The sequence below is a fragment of the Protomyctophum parallelum genome (genome assembly GCF_964188405.1).
Source record: "Protomyctophum parallelum genome assembly, chromosome: 7".
Classification (NCBI taxonomy): domain Eukaryota; kingdom Metazoa; phylum Chordata; class Actinopteri; order Myctophiformes; family Myctophidae; genus Protomyctophum; species Protomyctophum parallelum.
The window spans coordinates 3677180-3700930 of NC_139705.1; the positions used below are offsets into that span (position 1 = coordinate 3677180).

Sequence of the window (23751 nt, forward strand, 5' to 3'; positions counted from 1 at the left end):
GTAGATCTGCTATTTTTCAATAGCTAAAGCATAGCATAATTCTAACACCAAAAGGGGTCCCCGCCCAAAATGGGTTAATAAGCTTGATATTGAACGTGTAATATCCCTTTAAGGCAAATGTATAGGCTATTTCGACATACAACGTGGTTGCGCACCGAAAATAGCTGATCTACAAGCTCACTGTCTTCAAATGTCTTAATGCTCAGGGTGGGATCTATGTTGGTTCTCTGCTCTACATGGAAAATGTCTTGAGACAACTTGTTGTGAGTCGACACTTTAATAAAATTGAACTGAATTGAATCACAGCACGTCGAGGACACAACACTTGTGAGCTGGCAGATCGGCTATTTTCGACGTTCAACCCCTTGTAGCTATGCCACAGTTATCAAGCTTTACCGTGGTACGCATTAATACATAATCAATAGTCTGCATCTACCTACTGTACTAATCAATTATCATTCTATTAGTCTAGGTCTGTGGTTCCCAAACTGAGGGTCTGGACCCCCAAGGGGGTCCCCAGAGGATTAGCTTAATGTGCAACTAGTGTGGTTTCTCACTCAACAGTAAAAACACCAACATACAGTTTAAGTGTATACAGACTAGTATCTGTACATTTCTAAAGGTACAATTTAATGACTTAAAATATTTTTAAAACCAATTTGGTAAATTGGCGAATATTACGGAAGACGCAAACACAACATGTATCTGTGCAGCCGAGTCAAACTAAATGAAATGCCTACAATTCTTGCTTGTCAGGGTATTGGGTCCTCAGTTCAAATAATTGTTTAGGTATAATTTGTTTTGATAATCTCTTATTTAATCTGCATTCACAGACTTGCTGGCTGTAAACTCAGAAAGACAGATGTTGAAGTTGTGGCTTCAGCTCTCAGCTCTAATCCTTCCCATTTGAGAGAATTGGACCTCAGTGAAAACGACCTGCATGACTCAGGACTAGTGGAGCTGCTCTGTGCTTCACTGAAGAGCCCACACTGTAGACTGGAAGTTCTAAAGTAAGATACATTTACCATATTTTGATCACTTATGTTTTATTATGTACTTTATTATGTGAATATAATATGAATGCTGTGGTGAGAATGTATTAATAAGCTTGATATCATGTTAACCCAAGCCTATGTCCCTGAGTAGATGTTAAAATTACCCCAAACATGTTTAAAAGTGTAATATCCCTTTAAGGTGAATATCGGCTACTTCATCATATAACAGAGTTTCTCACAACGCGTAGAGGAGTTGTAGATCGGCTATTTTTGACTTGCGACCCGTTGTAGCTACGCCACAGTTATCGACCTTCTAAATTATATTATAATAATACTAATATTACGGAAGAAAGAGCCAAACATCGTGAAAATAGCCGACCTGCAAGGTGTTGTGAGCTTGTAGTTTGGTAATATTTTCACATTAAAGGTGTAGTGAAACACTTTTAGAGCATATCCGTGGTCATCATATTGGCATACCTAACAATGGATGCATGCCGAAATTCTCATTTGTGTGTGTTTTTATATCAAAAGTCCATAAAAATAAAAATGTAATTACTTCCTTAAAACTAAAAGGTGCTGCGTGATGACTGATGACGTGTAGAGATACACATCAATGAAAGCCAATACAAATTAAGCTCACCCGTTTGAGTCCCATCCCTGCGCGTCCGTCCAAACACAGCTGCTACTGATTACAGAAATCATCCGTTTTTAATCTCATTCAAGATGACATCCAGACTCGTTTTAAACTTAATCATCACGCTAACATATGTATATGGTCATGTGTACAGGTTAGAGATAAACCCTAGATTTGCTGCAGGTTTAATGTAATGGTTAATGTAATGTAAGTGCTTCTAAGGGTGGGGGGGGTCCCAGTTCAATATATGAGTCTTTTGGGGGTCCCAGTTCAATATATGAGTCTTTTGGGGGTCCCAGTTCAATATATAAGTCTTTTGGGGGGTCCCAGTTCAATATATGAGTCTTTTGGGGGTCCCAGTTCAATATATAAGTCTTTTGGGGGTCCCAGTTCATTATATAAGTCTTTTGGGGGTCCCAGTTCAATATATAAGTCTTTTGGGGGTCCCAGTTCAAATATGATTATGTTGGGGGTTCAGGGTTTGTTTTAATGGAACTAAAACATCCAGGTGTGAAGGCACCCTAAGTGGGACAAGAGAGTCCTTGAAGCAGGTTTTAAATCCAGGTATAATGCATATTATAAATGTGTCATTCATTCATTCATTCATTCATTCATTCATTCATTCATTCATTCATTCATTCAGTAATTAATTAATTAATTCATTCATTCATTCATTCATTCATTCATTCATTCATTCATTCATTCATTCATTCATTCATTCATGTATGATTCCATCTGGTGTTTCAGACTGGCTCAGTGCTTCTTGTCAGAGAGATGCTGTGAAGCTCTGGCCTCAGCTGTAAGCTCTAATCCCTCCCTAAGAGAGTTGGACCTGAGCCTCAACGTGGTGAATGATTCAGTCCTGAAGAACTGCAAGTGAGTAGACTTGGGCTGTGTCCATGTTGGACAGTGCAGTGTTTCCCTTTACAGTGTATTCACTCTGACACAACGCCATGCATGCAGAGAGAACAATGCAGTGCCTCAAAGAAACTATAGGATAGCAGGTCAACAATGAACATCTGTCACAATAGGCATTAAAGACTTTTTAATGTCAAGGACCCCCAAATTGACACTCATTAGCCCCACGGACCCCTATTTGAAAAGATATTCCAGGGACCCCCATAAGAGAAGATTCTTACGGCTCTAGCAGTGATTCTCAACCCGTTTAATTTCAAGGACCCCCAGTTTGACATACATTAGTCTACGGACCCCCATTTAATGGGATTTCTATCTCTGAGACCCCAATTCATATTGCAAAATCAATGAAACACTGTAGTGTCAACTAGTGGAGACGTTGTGTTCGACAGTCAGACATTGATGCATTGTTGTTCTACTTCCTACAGAGTGAAACACTGTAGTGTCAGCTAGTGGAGACGTTGTGTTAGACAGTCAGACATTGATGCATTGTTGTTCTACTTCCTACAGAGTGAAACACTGTAGTGTCAGCTAGTGGAGACGTTGTGTTAGACAGTTAGACATTGATGCATTGTTGTTCTACTTCCTACAGAGTGAAACACTGTAGTGTCAGCTAGTGGAGACGTTGTGTTAGACAGTCAGACATTGATGCATTGTTGTTCTACTTCCTACAGAGTGAAACACTATAGAGTCAGCTAGTGGAGACGTTGTGTTAGACAGTCAGACATTGATGCATTGTTGTTCTACTTCCTACAGAGTGAAACATGGAAGAGAAGATGGGTTTAATTCTACACTCATTTCAAAACGTGAGTATCTGTCTGTCTGTGTCAACATCACACGTTAACATTTTATACACTGTTGTATACTTCGTTGATGTTGTCCTGAAAACTCTTGTGCTCTCTACTCTGTGCTCTTGGCCTGGTCCTTAACACCATCAAGATGAGGTCATGTGGTTTGACAGAGACAAAGGCCTCATTCACTAACCTGGTCGTAAATAACATGTATTTCGTCTATATTTGGCATGAGTTCAATTGTGACGTGCGATGCATGAAAGGTGGTGCAGAGCCGTGATGTGTGCGGATCACAGGTGTGTCTCGTTTTTGTTAGAAAGTCACAAGTGATCTCTGTGTTGATCATGTGCATTGTTCCACGCTCCATTTGACGCCATACGAGACAACTGGAAATAAAAATCACACTTGTGTGAACTGAGCGGTGCAACTATACATTTATTGGTATAGTTACTGCTCTGTACTGTATTGTAGTGGGCTGTGCTCTATGCTGTACTTTGAAAATGACAGAGTTCCCGTGTGGGGGTCCCCGGAACATCCAGACCCACAGGAACGTACCCAGGGGGCCGGGACGGTTCTGGCAAGCCTTTGCACGTCCGAAATGGTTGAGAAATGACAGAGTTACCGCTTTGCAGCTTTCCATGCTCGGACAGAGAGACACGTTCACATAGAGACAGACACGTACACATAGAGACAGACACGTTCACATAGAGACAGACACGTACACATAGAGACAGACACGTACACAGAGAAACAGACACGTACACATAGAGACAGACACGTACACAGAGAGACAGACACGTACACATAGAGACAGACACGTACACATAGAGACAGACAAGTACACATAGAGACAGACACGTACACATAGAGACAGACACGTACACAGAGAGACAGACACATACACATAGAGACAGACACGTACACGTAGAGACAGACACGTACACGTAGAGACAGACACGTACACAGAGAGACAGACACGTACACAGAGAGACAGACACGTACACAGAGAGACAGACACGTACACAGAGAGACAGACACGTACACATAGAGACAGACACGTACACATAGAGACAGACACGTACACAGAGAGACAGACACGTACACATAGAGACAGACACGTACACATACTGTAGAGACAGACACGTACACAGAGAGACAGACACGTACACAGAGAGACAGACACGTACACATAGAGACAGACACGTACACAGAGAGACAGACACGTACACAGAGAGACAGACACGTACACAGAGAGACAGACACGTACACAGAGAGACAGACACGTACACAGAGAGACAGACACGTACACAGAGAGACAGACACGTACACAGAGAGACAGACACGTACACATAGAGACAGACACGTACACAGAGAGACAGACACGTACACAGAGAGACAGACACGTACACAGAGAGACAGACATGTACACATAATAATAATAATAATACAGTGTTGTTTTTGGCAGCAAATTTCTATTTTAGTTTAGTCATAGTCTTGGGACTGAAACTTCATTTCGTTTTAGTCACATTTTAGTCACCTGGAATGTATTAGTGTTAGTCTAGTTTTAGTCAACTAAATGTCATAAGATTTTAGTTGACTAAATCTACAGGTGATTTAGTCGACTAAAATGTATTTTGGCGGGTCTTGATGCCGTCGTAATGAGTGTTTTTACACTTGCTGAAAATAGCTGATCTACAAGCTCACAACGCGTCGCGTTGCGTCGCGTTGTGAGCTTGTAGATCAGCTATTTTCAGCATGCAACCAAGTGTAAAATGACTTATACTGGATCTCTTGTCTACTAGTCCCTTCCTAACATTTTAGTCTAGTTTATATTTGTCGACGAAATTGTCAATATATTTAGTCTTAGTTTTAGTCATCATAGCTTAGTTTTCATTTAGTTTCCATTTGTTTTTGTCAGTGAAAAAAGGTAGTCGACGAACATTTTTCGTCTCAGTTTTAGTCGACGAAAACAACACTGACAGACACGTACACAGAGAGACAGACACATACACAGAGATACAGACACGTACACAGAGAGACAGACACGTTCACATAGACAGACACGTACACAGAGAGACAGACACATACACAGAGATACAGACACGTACACATAGACAGACACGTTCACATAGACAGACACGTACACATAGAGACAGACACGTTCACATAGACAGACACGTACACATAGAGACAGACACGTACACAGAGAGACAGACACGTACACATAGACAGACACGTACACAGAGAGACAGACACGTTCACATAGAGACAGACACGTTCACATAGACAGACACGTACACAGAGAGACAGACACATACACAGAGATACAGACACGTACGTACACATAGAGACAGACACGTTCACATAGACAGACACGTACACAAAGAGACAGACACGTACACATAGAGACAGACACGTACACAGAGAGACAGACACGTACACATAGAGACAGACAAGTACACATAGAGACAGACACGTTCACAGAGAGACAGACACGTTCACAGAGAGACAGACACGTACACATAGAGACAGAGAGACAGACACGTACACAGAGAGACAGACACGTACACATAGAGACAGACACGTACACATAGAGACAGAGAGACAGACACGTACACATAGAGACAGACACGTACACAGAGAGACAGACACGTACACATAGAGACAGACACGTTCACATAGAGACAGAGAGACAGACACGTACACATAGAGACAGAGAGACAGACACGTTCACATAGAGACAGAGAGACAGACACGTACACATAGAGACAGACACGTACACAGAGAGACAGACACGTACACATAGAGACAGACACGTACACAGAGAGATAGACACGTACACATAGAGACAGACACGTACACATAGAGACAGACACATACACATAGAGACAGACACGTACACATAGAGACAGACACATACACAGAGAGACAGACACGTACACATAGAGACAGACACATACACATAGAGACAGACACGTACACATAGAGACAGACACATACACATAGAGACAGACACGTACACATAGAGACAGACACGTACACAGAGAGACAGACACGTACACAGAGAGACAGACACATACACATAGAGACAGACACGTATACATAGAGACATAGAGACAGACACGTACACAGAGAGACAGACACGTACACAGAGAGACAGACATGTACACATAATAATAATAATACAGTGTTGTTTTTGGCAGCAAATTTCTATTTTAGTTTAGTCATAGTCTTTGGACTGAAACTTCATTTAGTTTTAGTCACATTTTAGTCACCTGGAATGTATTAGTGTTAGTCTAGTTTTAGTCGACTAAATGTCATAAGATTTTAGTCGACTAAATCTACAGGTGATTTAGTCGACTAAAATGTATTTTGGCGGGTCTTGATGCCGTCGTAATGAGTGTTTTTACACTTGCTGAAAATAGCTGATCTACAAGCTCACAACGCGTCGCGTTGCGTCGCATTGTGAGCTTGTAGATCAGCTATTTTCAGCATGCAACCAAGTGTAAAATGACTTATACTGGATCTCTTGTCTACTAGACCCTTCCTAACATTTTAGTCTAGTTTATATTTGTCGACGAAATTGTCAATATATTTAGTCTTAGTTTTAGTCATCATAGCTTAGTTTTCATTTAGTTTCCATTTGTTTTTGTCAGTGAAAAAAGGTAGTCGACGAACATTTTTCGTCTCAGTTTTAGTCGACGAAAACAACACTGACAGACACGTACACAGAGAGACAGACACATACACAGAGATACAGACACGTACACATAGAGACAGACACGTACACATAGAGACAGACACGTACACATAGAGACAGACACGTACACAGAGAGACAGACACGTACACATAGAGACAGACACGTACACATAGAGACAGACACGTTCACATAGACAGACACATACACATAGAGACAGACACGTACACAGAGAGACAGACACGTACACAGAGAGACAGACACGTACACAGAGAGACAGACACGTACACAGAGAGACAGACACGTACACAGAGAGACAGACACGTACACAGAGAGACAGACATGTACACATAATAATAATAATACAGTGTTGTTTTTGGCAGCAAATTTCTATTTTAGTTTAGTCATAGTCTTTGGACTGAAACTTCATTTAGTTTTAGTCACATTTTAGTCACCTGGAATGTATTAGTGTTAGTCTAGTTTTAGTCAACTAAATGTCATAAGATTTTAGTTGACTAAATCTACAGGTGATTTAGTCGACTAAAATGTATTTTGGCGGGTCTTGATGCCGTCGTAATGAGTGTTTTTACACTTGCTGAAAATAGCTGATCTACAAGCTCACAACGCGTCGCGTTGCGTCGCGTTGTGAGCTTGTAGATCAGCTATTTTCAGCATGCAACCAAGTGTAAAATGACTTATACTGGATCTCTTGTCTACTAGTCCCTTCCTAACATTTTAGTCTAGTTTTTATTTGTCGACGAAATTGTCAATATATTTAGTCTTAGTTTTAGTCATCATAGCTTAGTTTTCATTTAGTTTCCATTTGTTTTTGTCAGTGAAAAAAGGTAGTCGACGAACATTTTTCGTCTCAGTTTTAGTCGACGAAAACAACACTGACTGACACGTACACAGAGAGACAGACACATACACAGAGATACAGACACGTACACAGAGAGACAGACACGTACACATAGAGACAGACACGTACACATAGAGACAGACACGTACACATAGAGACAGACACGTACACAGAGAGACAGACACGTACACATAGAGACAGACACGTTCACAGAGAGACAGACACATACACAGAGAGACAGACACGTACACATAGAGACAGACACGTACACATAGAGACAGACACGTACACATAGAGACAGACACGTACACAGAGAGACAGACACGTACACATAGAGACAGACACGTTCACATAGAGACAGACACGTACACATAGAGACAGACACGTACACATAGAGACAGACACGTACACAGAGAGACAGACACGTACACAGAGAGACAGACACATACACATAGAGACAGACACGTACACATGACAGACACGTACACAGAGAGACAGACACATACACATAGAGACAGACACGTACACAGAGAGACAGACACGTACACAGAGAGACAGACACGTACACATAGAGACAGACACGTACACATAGAGACAGACACATACACATAGAGACAGACACGTACACAGAGAGACAGACAGACACGTACACATAGAGACAGACACGTACACATAGAGACAGACACGTACACGTAGAGACAGACACGTACACATAGAGACAGACACGTACACATAGAGACAGACACGTACACAGAGAGACAGGCACGTACACAGAGAGACAGGCACGTACACAGAGAGACAGACACGTACACATAGAGACAGACACGTACACATAGAGACAGACACGTACACAGAGAGACAGACACGTACACAGAGAGACAGACACGTACACATAGAGACAGACACGTACACATAGAGACAGACACGTACACAGAGAGACAGACACGTACACATAGAGACAGACACGTACACAGAGAGACAGACAGACAGTGTGTGTGTGACCGCGCATGTGTGTGTGTGACTGCGACTGTGTGTGTGACTGTGAGTGTGTGTGTGACCGTGTGTGTGTGTGTGTGTGACCGCGCATGTGTGTGTGTGACTGTGAGTGTGTGTGTGACTGCGACTGTGAGTGTGTGTGACCGCGCATGTGTGTGTGACAGCGCATGTGTGTGACCGCGCATGTGTGTGTGTGTGACTGCGCACGTGTGTGTGTGTGACTGTGCGTGTGTGCAACCCTGCACGTGTGTGTGTGTGTGTGTGTGACTGTGCGTGTGTGCAACCCTGCATGTGTGTGTGTGTGTGTGTGTGTGTGCAACCCTGCATGTGTGTGTGTGTGTGTGTGTGTGTGTGTGCAACCGTGCATGTGTGTGTGTGTGTGTGTGTGTGTGTGTGTGTGTGTGTGTGCAACCGTGCATGTGTGTGTGTGTGTGTGTGTGTGTGCGACCGTGTGTGTGTGTGTGTGTGTGTGTGTGTGTGTGCAACCGTGCATGTGTGTGTGTGTGTGTGTGTGTGTGTGCGACCGTGTGTGTGTGTGTGTGTGTGTGTGTGTGTGTGTGTGTGTGTGTGTGTGTGTGTGTGTGTGTGCGCGCAAGGGTCCGACCGTGCATGTGCATTTGTGCGTGTGTGTCAGTCAGTGAATGATGTATTTAATGTCTCCTGTGTTGTTTTCTCATCAGATTTCCAGCGTCTCACACTGGACACAAACACAGCAAACAGAAACCTCTCTCTGTCTGAGGACAACAGGAAGGTCACACTGAGGTCAAGGGGTTCAGGGGGTCAGGATCCTCCTGATCACCCCGACAGGTTTGATTACTATGATCAGGTTCTGAGTACACAGAGTGTGACTGGACGCTGTTCCTGGGAGGTAGAGTGCAGTGGATGGGTTTATATAGGAGTAGCCGACGGAACAATCAGCAGGAAAGGAAGTGGTGGTGACTGTCTGCTTGGAGGGAATGACAAGTCCTGGATTCTGGCCTGTGAAGGTGATGATGGTTCCAGGTACTCTGTCAGACACAACGGACAGCGGACTGTCCTCCCTGTCTCTGCCTCTAGAGGCTCCAACAGAGTATCAGTGTATGTGGACCGTCCCGCTGGGACTCTGTCCTTCTACACAGTGTGCTCTGACTCACTGAGACACCTGTACACCTTCCAGACCACGCCCACTCAACGTCTCTATGCTGGGTTCTGGTTACCCTACTCCTCCACCTCAGTGCGTCTGTGTGGGCAGAGATAGAGGCTCTATGTGAGGGTGACATCATCAGGTGGCCATGGTTACTCAACATGTTTGAGTGAGTGCAGGTTGTCATGGTTACCACCGTCACCACGGGGTACTTTGACACTATAGCCGAGTCTGACATCATGGACTCCATATTTGGGCATGAGCAACTCATGACATCACGGTGACATCATCGTGGTGATGTATATAAGCATCACAGTGACATCACACATTACAGCTCCTGGACGTTGTCATGTCAACACCCCGCCCATGCATTTGACCTTTGACCCAATGCATTGTGAGCTTGTAGATCTGATATTTTCAAATAGTAGTAAAGTAAGATATGGCTAATATTTGATCATTTAGCTTCTAGGACCCCCTGGAACCCCCTCAAGGACCCCCGGGGGACCCTGGACCACACTTTGAGAACCAGTTAGTGTTGATTTTGTCGACTAAAACTATGACGGAAAATGTTCGCCGACCACCTTCACTAAGGAAGACTAACATGATGACTAAAACTATAAGACAATACTGACAATTTCCTCATCAAATGAAAACTAGACTAAAATCTTAGGGTGGAGAAGAGATCCAGTAGAACTAAAAGACAAGTCATTTTATGCTTGGTTACATGCTGAAAATAGCAGATCTCCAAGCTCACAACGCGTCGCACTGCAAGCTTGTAGATCGGCTATTTTCAGCATGCACCGAGTGTAAAATCACCCATTACGACGCCAAGGCCCACCCAAATAAAATTTAGTCGACTAAATTACCTGTATAGATTTAGTCGACTAACATCTTATATTTAGTCGACTAAAACTAGACCAACACTAAAACATGTCAGATGACTAAAATATGACTTAAACTAAATGAAGCTTCATTCAAAAGACTGACTAAAATAAAATCTAAATTTGATGTCAAAATAAAACAAAAGAAACAGTGGTCTCAAAATCAGTTCAAAAATGTTAACCCTATATGTACACACTGGCTATTTGAAAACAGCAGATCTCACAATGTTTCGCGATGCAGATTTAAAATAAGAAAGTATTTTTGTAAATATATATAGGCTATTTGAAAATTGTAACACAAATCTTGTGTTGGGGTCCCTGGTACAAATATGTTCAAATGGGGGTCCCTGGTACAAATATGTTCACATGGGGGTCCCTGCAGGTACAAATATGTTCACATGGGGGTCCCTGGTACAAATATGTTCAAATGGGGGTCCCTGGTACAAATATGTTCACATGGGGGTCCGTGGGCAGATCCATATTAATGTCAAACTCTATGGTATAAATGAGTCATCACCACAGGGAGCTTTAGATCTTACATTAGACTAGATGTCTGCATGTGTTGGTAGACAGGAGAGTCTTTGACCTTTGACCTGGTAGATGGGGAGAGTCTTTGACCTTTGACCTGGTAGACAGGGAGAGTTTTTTTTACCTTTTGAAGCATCCTTTGAGTAACTGCTGGTGCTCAGTGTGGAGCCTGCAGCAGAGCTCAGTGTGGAGGCTGCAGCAGAGCTCAGTGTGGAGGCTGCAGCAGAGCTCAGTGTGGAGGCTGCAGCAGAGCTCAGTGTGGAGGCTGCAGCAGAGCTCAGGGTGGAGGCTGCAGCAGAGCTCAGTGTGGAGGCTGCAGCAGAGCTCAGGGTGGAGGCTGCAGCAGAGCTCAGTGTGGAGGCTGCAGCAGAGCTCAGTGTGGAGGCTGCAGCAGAGCTCAGTGTGGAGGCTGCAGCAGAGCTCAGTGTGGAGGCTGCAGCAGAGCTCAGTGTGGAGGCTGCAGCAGAGCTCAGTGTGGAGGCTGCAGCAGAGCTCAGTGTGGAGGCTGCAGCAGAGCTCAGTGTGGAGGCTGCAGCAGAGCTCAGTGTGGAGGCTGCAGCAGAGCTCAGTGTGGAGGCTGCAGCAGAGCTCAGTGTGGAGGCTGCAGCAGAGCTCAGTGTGGAGCCTGCAGCAGAGCTCAGTGTGGAGGCTGCAGCAGAGCTCAGTGTGGAGGCTGCAGCAGAGCTCAGTGTGGAGGCTGCAGCAGAGCAGGTTGTTTCTGGACTTCACCTTCACTGCCGTTCCCTTTTAGGTGTTCCTTGAAGGACAGGATTCTGTCGAGGGTCACACCGAGGTGGGTTGGATTAGAGGCAGCTTTATCTTGAGTCCACTCAGATGGATGTTCAGTTCTCTGACAGCTTTATCTTGAGTCCACTCAGATGGATGTTCAGTTCTCTGACAGCTTTATCTTGAGTCCACTCAGATGGATGTTCAGTTCTCTGGCAGCTTTATCTTGAGTCCACTCAGATGGATGTTCAGTTCTCTGGCAGCTTTATCTTGAGTCCACTCAGATGGATGTTCAGTTCTCTGGCAGCTTTATCTTGAGTCCACTCAGATGGATGTTCAGTTCTCTGACAGCTTTATCTTGAGTCCACTCAGATGGATGTTCAGTTCTCTGGCAGCTTTATCTTGAGTCCACTCAGATGGATGTTCAGTTCTCTGGCAGCTTTATCTTGAGTCCACTCAGATGGATGTTCAGTTCTCTGACAGCTTTATCTAGAGTCCACTCAGATGGATGTTCAGTTCTCTGACAGCTTTATCTAGAGTCCACTCAGATGGATGTTCAGTTCTCTGACAGCTTTATCTTGAGTCCACTCAGATGGATGTTCAGTTCTCTGGCAGCTTTAGCATTGTGGAGATGGAATACACTGAAAGCTGGGCTTTTTGCAGAACTGGTCCAGTTTTTAAAGGTCTTCAGTGAGCACCTGTTCCAGTGGGTCAAGTTCTGGTGGTTTGGAATGCCAAACAGATGTCGTCTGTACAGATGAATAGGTCGTTTTGCGTAGAGGTTGAATAGGGTTGGACCCTGCAGGACTCCATTTTTCTGTGTTCTCTGTGTGCCTGTGTTCTGTCCGAGGTGAACTCTGAACCTCCGGTTGGTCAGCAGATTTGTGAGTTTCACTGTGAGGTCTTTGTGAGTTTCACTGTGAGCTGTTTGTGCCAGACGGTATCAAAGGCAGCTGTGAGGTGGAGGAACACAGTCCCTGTCTTCAGTCATCTACAATGCAGACATCTACACCCCCCACTGCTCCACTTCCATCTAGACCAACCCTCCACCAGCTGACTTCACCGTCCAATCAGCTTGGACAAAGGAATGGGAGTCCAAGGAGGTCCCAAACAAACAGTCATCGTTTTCCTCTAATGACTGTAACCGGCAGTAATGCCCGATGTCCTCAGCCACTTTCATTAGTGTTCAATCTTTGTATAATATTTGTATATTTGATATTTCTATATATTGGGCAAATGTATTGACATTGTTAATAGATACTGATATCTTGTATCTATCCCGTCTGTAATCACACCTTGGGTGTGACTGTGAGGTGATGATTAGTGATGGTGTGCACCTGCACAACGTCACCACTCCTTCAAAAGAGACTTGACTCCCACAACTCCTCACACTGAAGAAGGCTGTTAGCCCAAACGTTTGTCCCCATGAAATAGAGAAATAAACCTGCTTGAATTTGTTTCTCTCTACTTTTTATGATGTCGATTTAAGCCGGTAACGCACCATAAGTCAAAGTGCGGTGTTCACAAGAAAGTTTTCTAAAACAAATGCTTGCAATGATTTCAATGTGTTTGTAAATGTGTCGTAACAAACTAACGTGTAAAACAAATTCTTGCAATGATTTCAGAATCATGAGAAATGGTTGACTAGACTTAACGCTCTCCTACTGCTGTGAACATGTTCTTGACTAGACTTCATGTCAATCACTCTGGATTCACACATCTACTAAATGTGTTGTTAATGAACTCAAATCAATGAGTGTATTCATTTATTCATTATTAGATCATAATTTCCTCACTCGTTCCATTATTGTGTTTCATTGAATATTCATTTGATATCATTCTCATTCTTCACATGAAGAAATGATCATGTGTAGAAGTCATAATTGTTTAATACATTGATTGTTGATAGGGATGCACGATTAATCGGTAGCATGAATCGGAATCGGCCACTAGTCTAGAACAAAAGCCACATGAAATATGATGTAAAATCTCAAGTAAAAATAAACTTTACATTTTTCTACATTTAATTTGTGTACTCATCTCATTCAGTCATTCAGTTGTGAAAACAGACACTTGGAAAAGAGTATAGGCTATTTATTGATTGCTTTAATACTTTATTAACAGGCTTTGGGCCAAGCACCTATAGGGCCTAGGCTTGTTTCCATTGTGGTCCTCTGTATGATATCGGAATCGGTCACAATCGGTCTCGGCAGATATGACCCTGCAAATAATCGTATATCGGGCATGATTTCATAATCGTGCACCGCTATTTGTTGACAGTCTGTCGTTGTTCCTGTGTATTAATATTCATAGTGTGACAACATGTCCACAATAAGAACTACGTTGGATCCAATCGGAACACACGTTATTATTTCATGTATAAACAAACAATGTCATTTACAGCTAAACATTTCTCTCAAGAATGTTTCTGAATACATTTGAAGCGAGAAACAGACACTGAACGCACTGACCGGATATTGATTATATTTCTCCAACACTTCCCGTTGATTTCTGAGGCGCGTTGCACTGGACTCACCTGGCATAAACTAATGGAATTCTTTCATTCCTGTAAGCAATGAAATCCACCTTTGTTTTGTTTTTTTACTCATGTGTCAGTTCCCATTAATTGTCCTAACATCTAACATCAGTTATTATGGTGGTACTTGGAGAGCCAAACATTTTCTGAGGTGGTACTTCAGTATAAAAAGGTTGGGAACCAATGGCCTAATGGACTACTTTCAATACCGTAAGCAATGAAATCCTTTGTTTCATTTGTACTTTTGGGTCAATTTGGTAATTTATTGTATACGTAAATACTTAGCCATATATTGGGTCGCCAACTGAATAAGGAATAAGGAACCGTCCCTTGTTTGGAAACAACAATAAGACACACTTTGTTATTTGTAAACTAAAAGACATGTCCGTTATTGAACTGATAGGAGACACACTTTGTTCCTTATTCGTAAAGTAAAAGACATGTCCGTTATTGAACTGATAGGAGACACACTTTGTTCCTTATTCGTAAAGTAAAGACATGTCCGTTATTGAACTGATAGGAGACACACTTTGTTCCTTATTCGTAAAGTAAAAGACATGTCCGTTATTGAACTGATAGGAGACACACTTTGTTCCTTATTCGTAAAGTAAAAGACATGTCCGTTATTGAACTGATAGGAGACACACTTTGTTCCTTATTCGTAAAGTAAAGACATGTCCGTTATTGAACTGATAGGAGACACACTTTGTTCCTTATTCGTAAAGTAAAAGACATGTCCGTTATTGAACTGATAGGAGACACACTTTGTTCCTTATTCGTAAAGTAAAGACATGTCCATTATTGAACTGATAGGAGACACACTTTGTTCCTTATTCATAAAGTAAAGACATGTCCGTTATTGAACTGATAGGAGACACACTTTGTTCCTTATTCGTAAAGTAAAAGACATGTCCGTTATTGAACTGATAGGAGACACACTTTGTTCCTTATTCGTAAAGTAAAGACATTTCCGTTATTGAACTGATAGGAGACACACTTTGTTCCTTATTCGTAAAGTAAAGACATGTCCATTATTGAACCAATTGATGGAATCAATCAATGACACATCCTTCAAAATCAGTTCAAACAGCTCATATATAAACATAGAATACAGGTTCTTAAAATACATTCATATACATATATAAACATATAGTAGAATACAGGTTGTTAAAATACATTCATATACATATAAACATAGTAGAATACAGGTTGTTAAAATACATTCATATACAATAAACATATATTAGAATACATGTTGTTAAAATATATTCATGTACATTGTCACGGGGCAACCCGTGCCCTATAGACACTAGAAGACTCCACAATGTGAAACTGAACATTACAAACGCACACTGCACAGCTGATCCCATTAATTGACTGTCATCAAGCTCCTTGGAGGTGTGGCTATGTGTAGCGTCATATACTGTACTACTTATCGGTGTTGCCTAATGCTATCATAATTGTTTTGTGTTTGATGTGATGCCTTGGAAAACATTCAGACTCTAAGGCCTGGGCTATACGTCTCTAGGTTTTTATAAAACGGATATTTTCGTACTCCGTTGTCGTATGGGCAGGGGCCCATACGACAAAGATATCTGTGTCCACACATACAACCCAAAACGATCATTTTTGACTCCAACAAGCATGCCAGGCCAGTAGGTGGCGATAAGAAATATGTAATGCAATAGAAAAATATTCTGAGCATGCGCGGTGAGCTGGTTTCCCAATAGATCCCCCCACGTAACCCGGTAGTACTAAAAACAAAACAAACAAGGCATGCAGACAGGACTCCGTCTAGTGAGCAACTTTGGAACTCACCTTCTAATATAAACACAAACCCCATTTTCTCAGCTGACTCGCTAGCCTAGTGGACTACTACGCACACTTGTAATCTATGCGCAGGTGGCGCTAGCTGCCATCGTGTTTGTTGTCGTTTCTATGGTAACCTCACGTTCACCCCAGAAGTTGTTCGTTTTTCAATCCATGAACTGATGCGCATGCTCAGTGTTAAAAGCAACAACGAACATGCGCGACTAGGGAGGTGACGTCATCCTTCCTCAAAAACTCCGTTTCGCATGACTACACAGCTCCACCATCCGGATCTTTTCGAAAATCTCCACTTATTTATCCGTTTCCAAAAATCTCCGTTTGAGTGGCCGAAAACGCCGTTTGCGTCTGGCTGAAAGGCCCAAACGCACATAGAAATGTGCGTTTGAAAAAACACCCAGAGTCGTGTAGCCCAGGCCTAAATGTGTAATTGTATAGTTCAGGGGTCGGCAACCCAAGATGTTGAATGAGCCATTTTCGACAAAAAAAAAATTCAAAATCTATCTGGAGCCGCAAAAATGTAAGCCTTAAAATGCTTATATAATGAAGACAAAAGGGCTGCAAGTGGATATTAGCCTATCTATCAAAATAAAAAGTGCGCTATGGTTTAACTTTCATTACGGGCACGTTCGGAAATAGCGCACTGAGCGCACTGTGCAATGCAAACTAATATAGGCGAGTGCGCTTCCGTAATTGTCTGGAAGAGCATTCCATGTTTTCCACACAAGTGTGTCGTGTTTTGGGAGGTTTACAATATCGGTATTTGCCTGTATGCTTATTAATCTGCAGTGACAAACTATCAAACAATAAAAAAGTAACGTTGAAAGACATTTCCAGGGAAAGCATGCTAAGTTTGCATGAATGAGAGAAAGAGGGCTGTTGCAGTCGCAGAACTGCTGAAGAAAGCAGAAGGGAGCAAAGTCAGCAAACTAACTTTTAAGAAGTGGATCATCGCAGCTTACTCCACCACTCATGCTGGCTGCTGCTATAGTTTCGTTGCAACACGGGAGATAATACGTCTATATGACTCCTTCAACGTCTATATGACTCCTTCATATACTGTAGTCACCGTCTGAACGGCTTGCCACGTTTTATTTATTGTTTGATAAGTTTGTCACTGCAGATTTAGCCATGGTGCGTCATGGCAACTGCAGCCTGTTTTACGCAATCGCTACATTTACATTGTAAACGTGTACATAAACATTCAGATTCCAAATATAAAGTACTCGCCACGTGTGCCACTGGTGTTAAAATGTTGCTGGTACAGCGATTAGCATTGCTGCATCCCGCGTTGTTTAATAAAAAGCATTTTTATCCGAGCTGTTATTTTGCCATTGGCTTTCAACTACGCGCCCCCAACCGGTGTGCAACTGTGGATTTCCCAACCCCGTTTGAGAAAAGTAGCCGGGGCGCTCGGATAAAAAATGCTTTTTATTAAACAACGCGGGATGCAGCAATGCTAATCACTGTACCAGCAAATTTCTAACCCCCGTGGCACATGTGGCGAGGACCTTATATTTGAAATCGGAATGTTTATATACACGTTTGGACTGCAATTGCGAAAACAGGCTGCTGTTGCGTCATGGGCTACTGCAGATCAAGCATACAGGAAATCCATCTGCATTGGCTGTGAAGGCATAAGCGTCTGTCCACGAATTGTTAAATCCTCTGTTTTCGTCTGCTATCTTTCTTTTTCTCCCTGTAGAAGCCATAGCGTAGCAGGCACCAGCCTCACACACCCACCGGTTTGTTTATAATAGTGTCTGGCGCGCAGCATGCGTCGCATGCTATGACGCGAATTTTAGTTGACATTATTGAAACTTAATATTTATTCTACACATTTTTACAAATTTGGGAAACTTAAGAATGTTTCTGTCACGTTTTGCCTCCTACAGAAACCATAAATGAAAAATAAAAATGTGAAAAAATAAACTTTATACATTTTCATCGATTTTTTTGTAATGCTACAGAGAGCCACCAGGGGAGTGCTCAAGAGCCGCATGCGGCTCTAGAGCCGCCGGTTGCCGACCCCTGGTATAGTTGGTCTAACTCATGGGTCATGGTTTACCTTGTTTGAGTAGATTGGTCCAATTTCTAATCATTGTGGGTGGGGTCTCACCTGGTATATAAGGGAGGCTTGTGGAAATGTTTGGGGGGGGAATCAGTTTAGCTTGAGACTAACAAAGGAGACAACTCTAGGGGAGAGCTGCCAGGGCCAGGAAGGCATAGCCTGTTTTCAGTTTCTTAAGTTGGTTTGTTGTTTTTCCTTAGTTGAGTGGTCAAGTGTTTTCTTACTTTCGGTTATTTGAAAGTGTATTGTCAGTCTTATTTCGGGAAGTATTATTTTTGCCTGCACAGTCAAATCCAGCATGGGTCGGTCACTTGGTGTTTTGAGGTAATTAAAATACCAAAAAAGATCTACATTCTTGGACTGTCGATTCTTGGAGTCTTGGCCGTTCGGGCAACTTTACATACATAAACATATAGAATACAGGTTGTTAAAATACATTCATATACAATAAACATATAGTAGATAGAATACAGGTTGTTAAAATACATACATATAAATATATAGTAGATGGAATACAGGTTGTTAAAATTAATTCATAATTGGTTGTGAACCGAAAATATTTGATCTACAAGCTCACAGCCCACCTACCAAGTTTAAATCAGACCTCAGAGGGCATAGCAAGGTTTATGTATGGCAGCTTTGAGAACAGTGTGATCGCTTTTCACTTGTGGTTCAATCAGGATAATAAGGAACAGCTGAGATGAATGAGGACACCTCCGTCCACCCAGATAGAAATGAACAGTATAGAGGCCAGTCAACACTCTGAGTGCAGACTTGGGATCAGTTTAGTTTACCCATCTCTAATCTGTGAGGTCAGTGGATGAGAAGAACAAACTGTCCTCAGGCCACACAAGTCTGTTTCCAATTTTGGTCGCCCCCCAAAACAGCCAATGCTGTGAGCTTATCTGCTATTTTTGAATAGCCAATGCGCTAAAATCTAAAATGGCAGATGCTTTCTCGATTTGTAATGGGTTACCAACTTACCAAATGTACCTCCATCTGCTCACCAAAGGAACGCAGTTAGGTTGACGACAAAAACATATTGCATCTATTTATCGCCATCACTGAAGGATCTGGTACCATTAACCATGTTAAGTCTCCATAATAAAATGTTTATCGCTGGAAGACAATATTGGCTAAAAATACATTTAGCTGACAACACTAACAAGAACTTTATTTTTTTTCCAACAGTAGTGGTAAAGGCCCGAAATGGTCGGTCTCACCCAGTGAAAAAAAAGACTAAATATGTTGACAATTTTGTCAACAAATAAAAACTAGACTAAACTGTTAGAAAGGGACTAGTCACAAGAGATGCAGTAAAAGTAATAGACACAAGTCATTTTACACTTGGTTACATGCTGAAAATAGCGATCTACAAGCTCACAACGCATCATGCTGCAACGCGTTATGAGCTTGTAGATCGGCTATTTTCAGCAATTGTAAAATCAGCCATTACGACGGCAATCAACTGTAGATTTATATGTCCTCGACTAAAACTAGACAGCACCAAACAACGCCGTTATTGGACTGGGGTGCATCATTGAGTATAGTCTGTCCAAAATGCAGTCAGTCTGGGACACGACCAAAACATGTGGCTAAGCGTAGCTGATTCCTGACCACACCTGGCACAGGCTGGATCTGAGTCTGGATATATTGTGGCTATAATCTGCTCGGGGATAAATGTATATACAGTCTATGTAAAACTTTGAATTGTGACAACCCATGTCTGTGAGACTGCCAACTGCTACAGTAGGTTAACTTAAATCTGGTAAGTCCATACTGTACCTAGCTCCTCCTCCCATGCCCTTTTCACACGCTCAAGTGATGGAGAAGCCACCCTCTGAATGCTGTCATATAGCCTAGAAACTATGCCCCTGTCAACCGGATCCCAACTTTTTTTTTTTTTTTCCACAATTGTATATATATGTTTTTTTCAACATATAATTAAAACAATCCCTTGGTACATAGTTATTAGTTACATGTCAAAGTAATAATATTAATAATGACAATAATAAACAAAATCAACAACATACATAAACAAAACAAAAACCGACAAACAGAGCACTGCCATACATTGTGCATTTCTTGTGTTTGATCTTTGTTTCCACCTATCCTTTCATGTCATCTGTGAAGGGAGTCCATGTTTTTATGAATGTCTTGTGGGATCTGATTCTCTCCATCTGCATGATTACAGTCATCTCATTAAGCCACTTCAAGGAGGAGAGGATGATTTCCAATCCAACGGAATTATTTTCTTCGCCGCAACCATTCCAAGCATCAAAGCTTATTGTTCTTCATCTGTATATTTAAAGCATTCTCTGAACATCCAAATAAAGCCAATTGAGGGTACATTATTATTATTATTATTTGTTTCATACACTTTAGAAAACCATTAAAAAATCTTTGACCAAAAACCGTGTAGCTGTGGACAGAGCCAAAATAGATGTGTTAGGCTGCCCTCTGCTGTTTTGCATCTGTCACACACCGGAGAAGTTGTAGTAGGGTAGATCCTATGCAGTTTTGTCTTGGAATAATCTTTGCATGACTTTATATTGTATTATTAGCTGATATCTGGCATTAATGGAACAAGAATGTATTCTCGATAAGCCCTTCTTCCAGATTTCATCATTCATCTCCATTCCCAGTTCAGAGACCCATATGCTTCCCTCAAGTGGTTGGTAGATACAGGAGTATAGTAAAGACAGATACAGTAGATACAGGAGTAGTAAAGACAGAAACAAAACGATAAATCATTTGCTTAGAGTCAGGGGGAAGTTGTAGAAGCTTATTAAAAGCATTGCTCTCTGGTATGTTTTCAAATTGTGGGATATTCTCCGGATCCCAACTTAAAGGAGAATTCCATACTAAAAGGCTTTCTTACCTTTCTTTGTAGTCGTTACGTCCCCACCAAAGAGGTCCAGGTGTTATTTTGTGAAAAAGCTCCTTATTGGCTACTTCCCCTACCATAAGCCCTAAATGATTTGCATTGAATTGAATGGGAATTGAATGGGGCTATGGGGTGTGGGGTGCTAATTCACTTATTTCCATCGCTCAAAATTATAATTTCTTTGTATATATCCTCTCTTCATAATGTAAATATTATCCCAAGCGGCACACTTTACTACTTCTTTCGACGGAAATAAGCGAATTAGCATAACACCCCATAGCCCCATTCAATTCCCATTCAATGCAATGCAATTCATTGAGGGCTTATGGTAGGGAAAATAGCCAATAAGGAGTTTTTGCACAAAAAAACACCTGGACCTCTTTGATGGGGACGTAACAACTACAAAGAAAGGTAAGAAAGATAAGAAAGCATTCTAGCATGGAATTCTCCTTTAAACACCCGTCTCTACCCAAGTACTTGGTGGAGTTGCCAGAGAGATGTATCTTCTAACAAAACTATATGCACTTGCAAATACTTAAAGAAGTTTGACGGTGGAATATTAAAATCCCTCTTCGTCTGCTCAAAAGAAAGGAAAAGTGCCCATCTTTAAATAGGTCTTTCACATGTTGAATTCCCCTTCTATTCCACTGCTGAAAGGATGGGTCTTGTAAGAGATAGAACAAAATTGCAGTTCGCTCGAATGGGGGAGGTGACAAGTGAGTTTTTTGAGTGGTGCAACCACTCCAAAGAACAGCAATGTCTGTGACTCTGTGTCCGCCTATGTGACGTTAATGAGCACGAGTATGTACCAGTAGTGTACCTGACAGAACTAGAGCCAGGGTCTATCATTTGTCCAATTAATCCATTCAATGAGCGATCCAGTATGCACATGAATTTGTAGGTCAGGTTCCTCAACAGAGCCAGGTGGTGAGACCCAAAGTACAAAAGAGCTCAGTAGTACAGTGGTGAAATCTCCGAAACCGACATGTTCGCTTGTACATAGAGCATTCTCCTCTGTCTAGACATATCATTGTCATCCTCTAGTGTGTCTGTAATAATGTGGCCAATATATTTTGTATTTTTGGACACACACATGGTTTGACCAGACAGGTAAAAGGCAGGAAACTTGAGTTCCAGGTCATGCTTAGTTCTACAGATCAGGTAGAAAATGAATCAAATCCACACTCTCAGTCGAGTTAAGAGTCTTTGTTTAATAAAGATAGTGCTCCGCAGCAGCAGTCATACCAGACAGACAGTGTCAAAATTGGCAGTAGCAACGGAAATGACATGGTTATATAGAATTCTTTGTTCAATTAAAAGGGACTATATACAGCCGTGTCTCATTATTCTGGGCGGGAACCCCTTTTGGTGTTTTACCCCCCCAGGCTGGGAACCCATTTTTGGGTTCTGTACAGTATGTACAGTATTCAAAGAATACAAAAAAATGATGCTGCTATATAAATATTTGAAGTTCTTCAGAAAACTTAGGTCAGGCTTTAGAAGGCGTTTTTAGAATCGGCCTTAGGCCTAAATGGGTTAAAAAAAAAAAGGCATACATATTATTATAAGAAATAATTTCAACTCACAGAATCCACATTACAAAAAAGGTTAATCATATAGAAAACAGTTTAACACCAATTCTTCATTTAGACCTTTAGGAAATACAGTGTTTAAGAAAAGGATCCAAAAATGCTTCATGTTGCAATAATAACCGATCTCTTTAAAGGGTTGATATATTCTATGCCTTGAAACCTCAGGGTAGGCCTACATATGTCATGTCCAGTAGCCTACTGTTGAAGTGTAGCTATGGGGGATTTTTCTTCTCTTGTTCTGATATCACTTTTTAGTTTTTCCTACATAGCAAAAGCCACAGGGACATTTTAGGAGATAGACAAAGTGATTCTCCCTTTTACTTATTTTTTTTACCAGCTGCAAGCTGGTGAATAAGAGCTTGCTATATATCCGACCGGGTAGTAGACACTGGAGATCATTTTCTGCTGCCTGCACGAGTGGTGTGCCGCGTGTGCGCATGCGTGAAATTGGAACGATACAGAGAATAAATTGGAACGATACAGAGAAGAAATTGGAACGAATAATGCAGCTGGTAATTAATTGATTTCATCAATCCTCTCCTTTGATCATGGCGTTGCAACTAAGGCAGCTATTACAGGGGAGGAAGTTACCTGAGGGTAGTGAGGACATGAATATAGAATATATACTGTATCAACCCTTAAAACCCTTTAAAGAGAGGTGGGGACAGAGATCGGTTATTATTGCAACGTGA

General features: G+C 41.8%; 1 protein-coding gene across 1 annotated transcript in view; it reads left to right on the plus strand.

Annotated features, from left to right (window-relative positions):
* Positions 1 to 10125, plus strand: part of LOC310861385 (protein NLRC3-like) — a gene marked incomplete at its 3' end in the record, with an annotated part of 28747 nt that extends 18622 nt beyond the window's left edge. Inside the window, exons 14-17 of the mRNA XM_083768805.1 lie at positions 2377 to 2505; positions 3652 to 3661; positions 9586 to 9695; positions 9945 to 10125. Coding sequence (XP_083624931.1) covers positions 2377 to 2505; positions 3652 to 3661; positions 9586 to 9695; positions 9945 to 10125 — 430 coding nt within the window. The remainder of the gene's footprint in view (positions 1 to 2376; positions 2506 to 3651; positions 3662 to 9585; positions 9696 to 9944) is intronic.
* Between the last annotated feature and the right edge of the window lie 13626 nt (positions 10126 to 23751).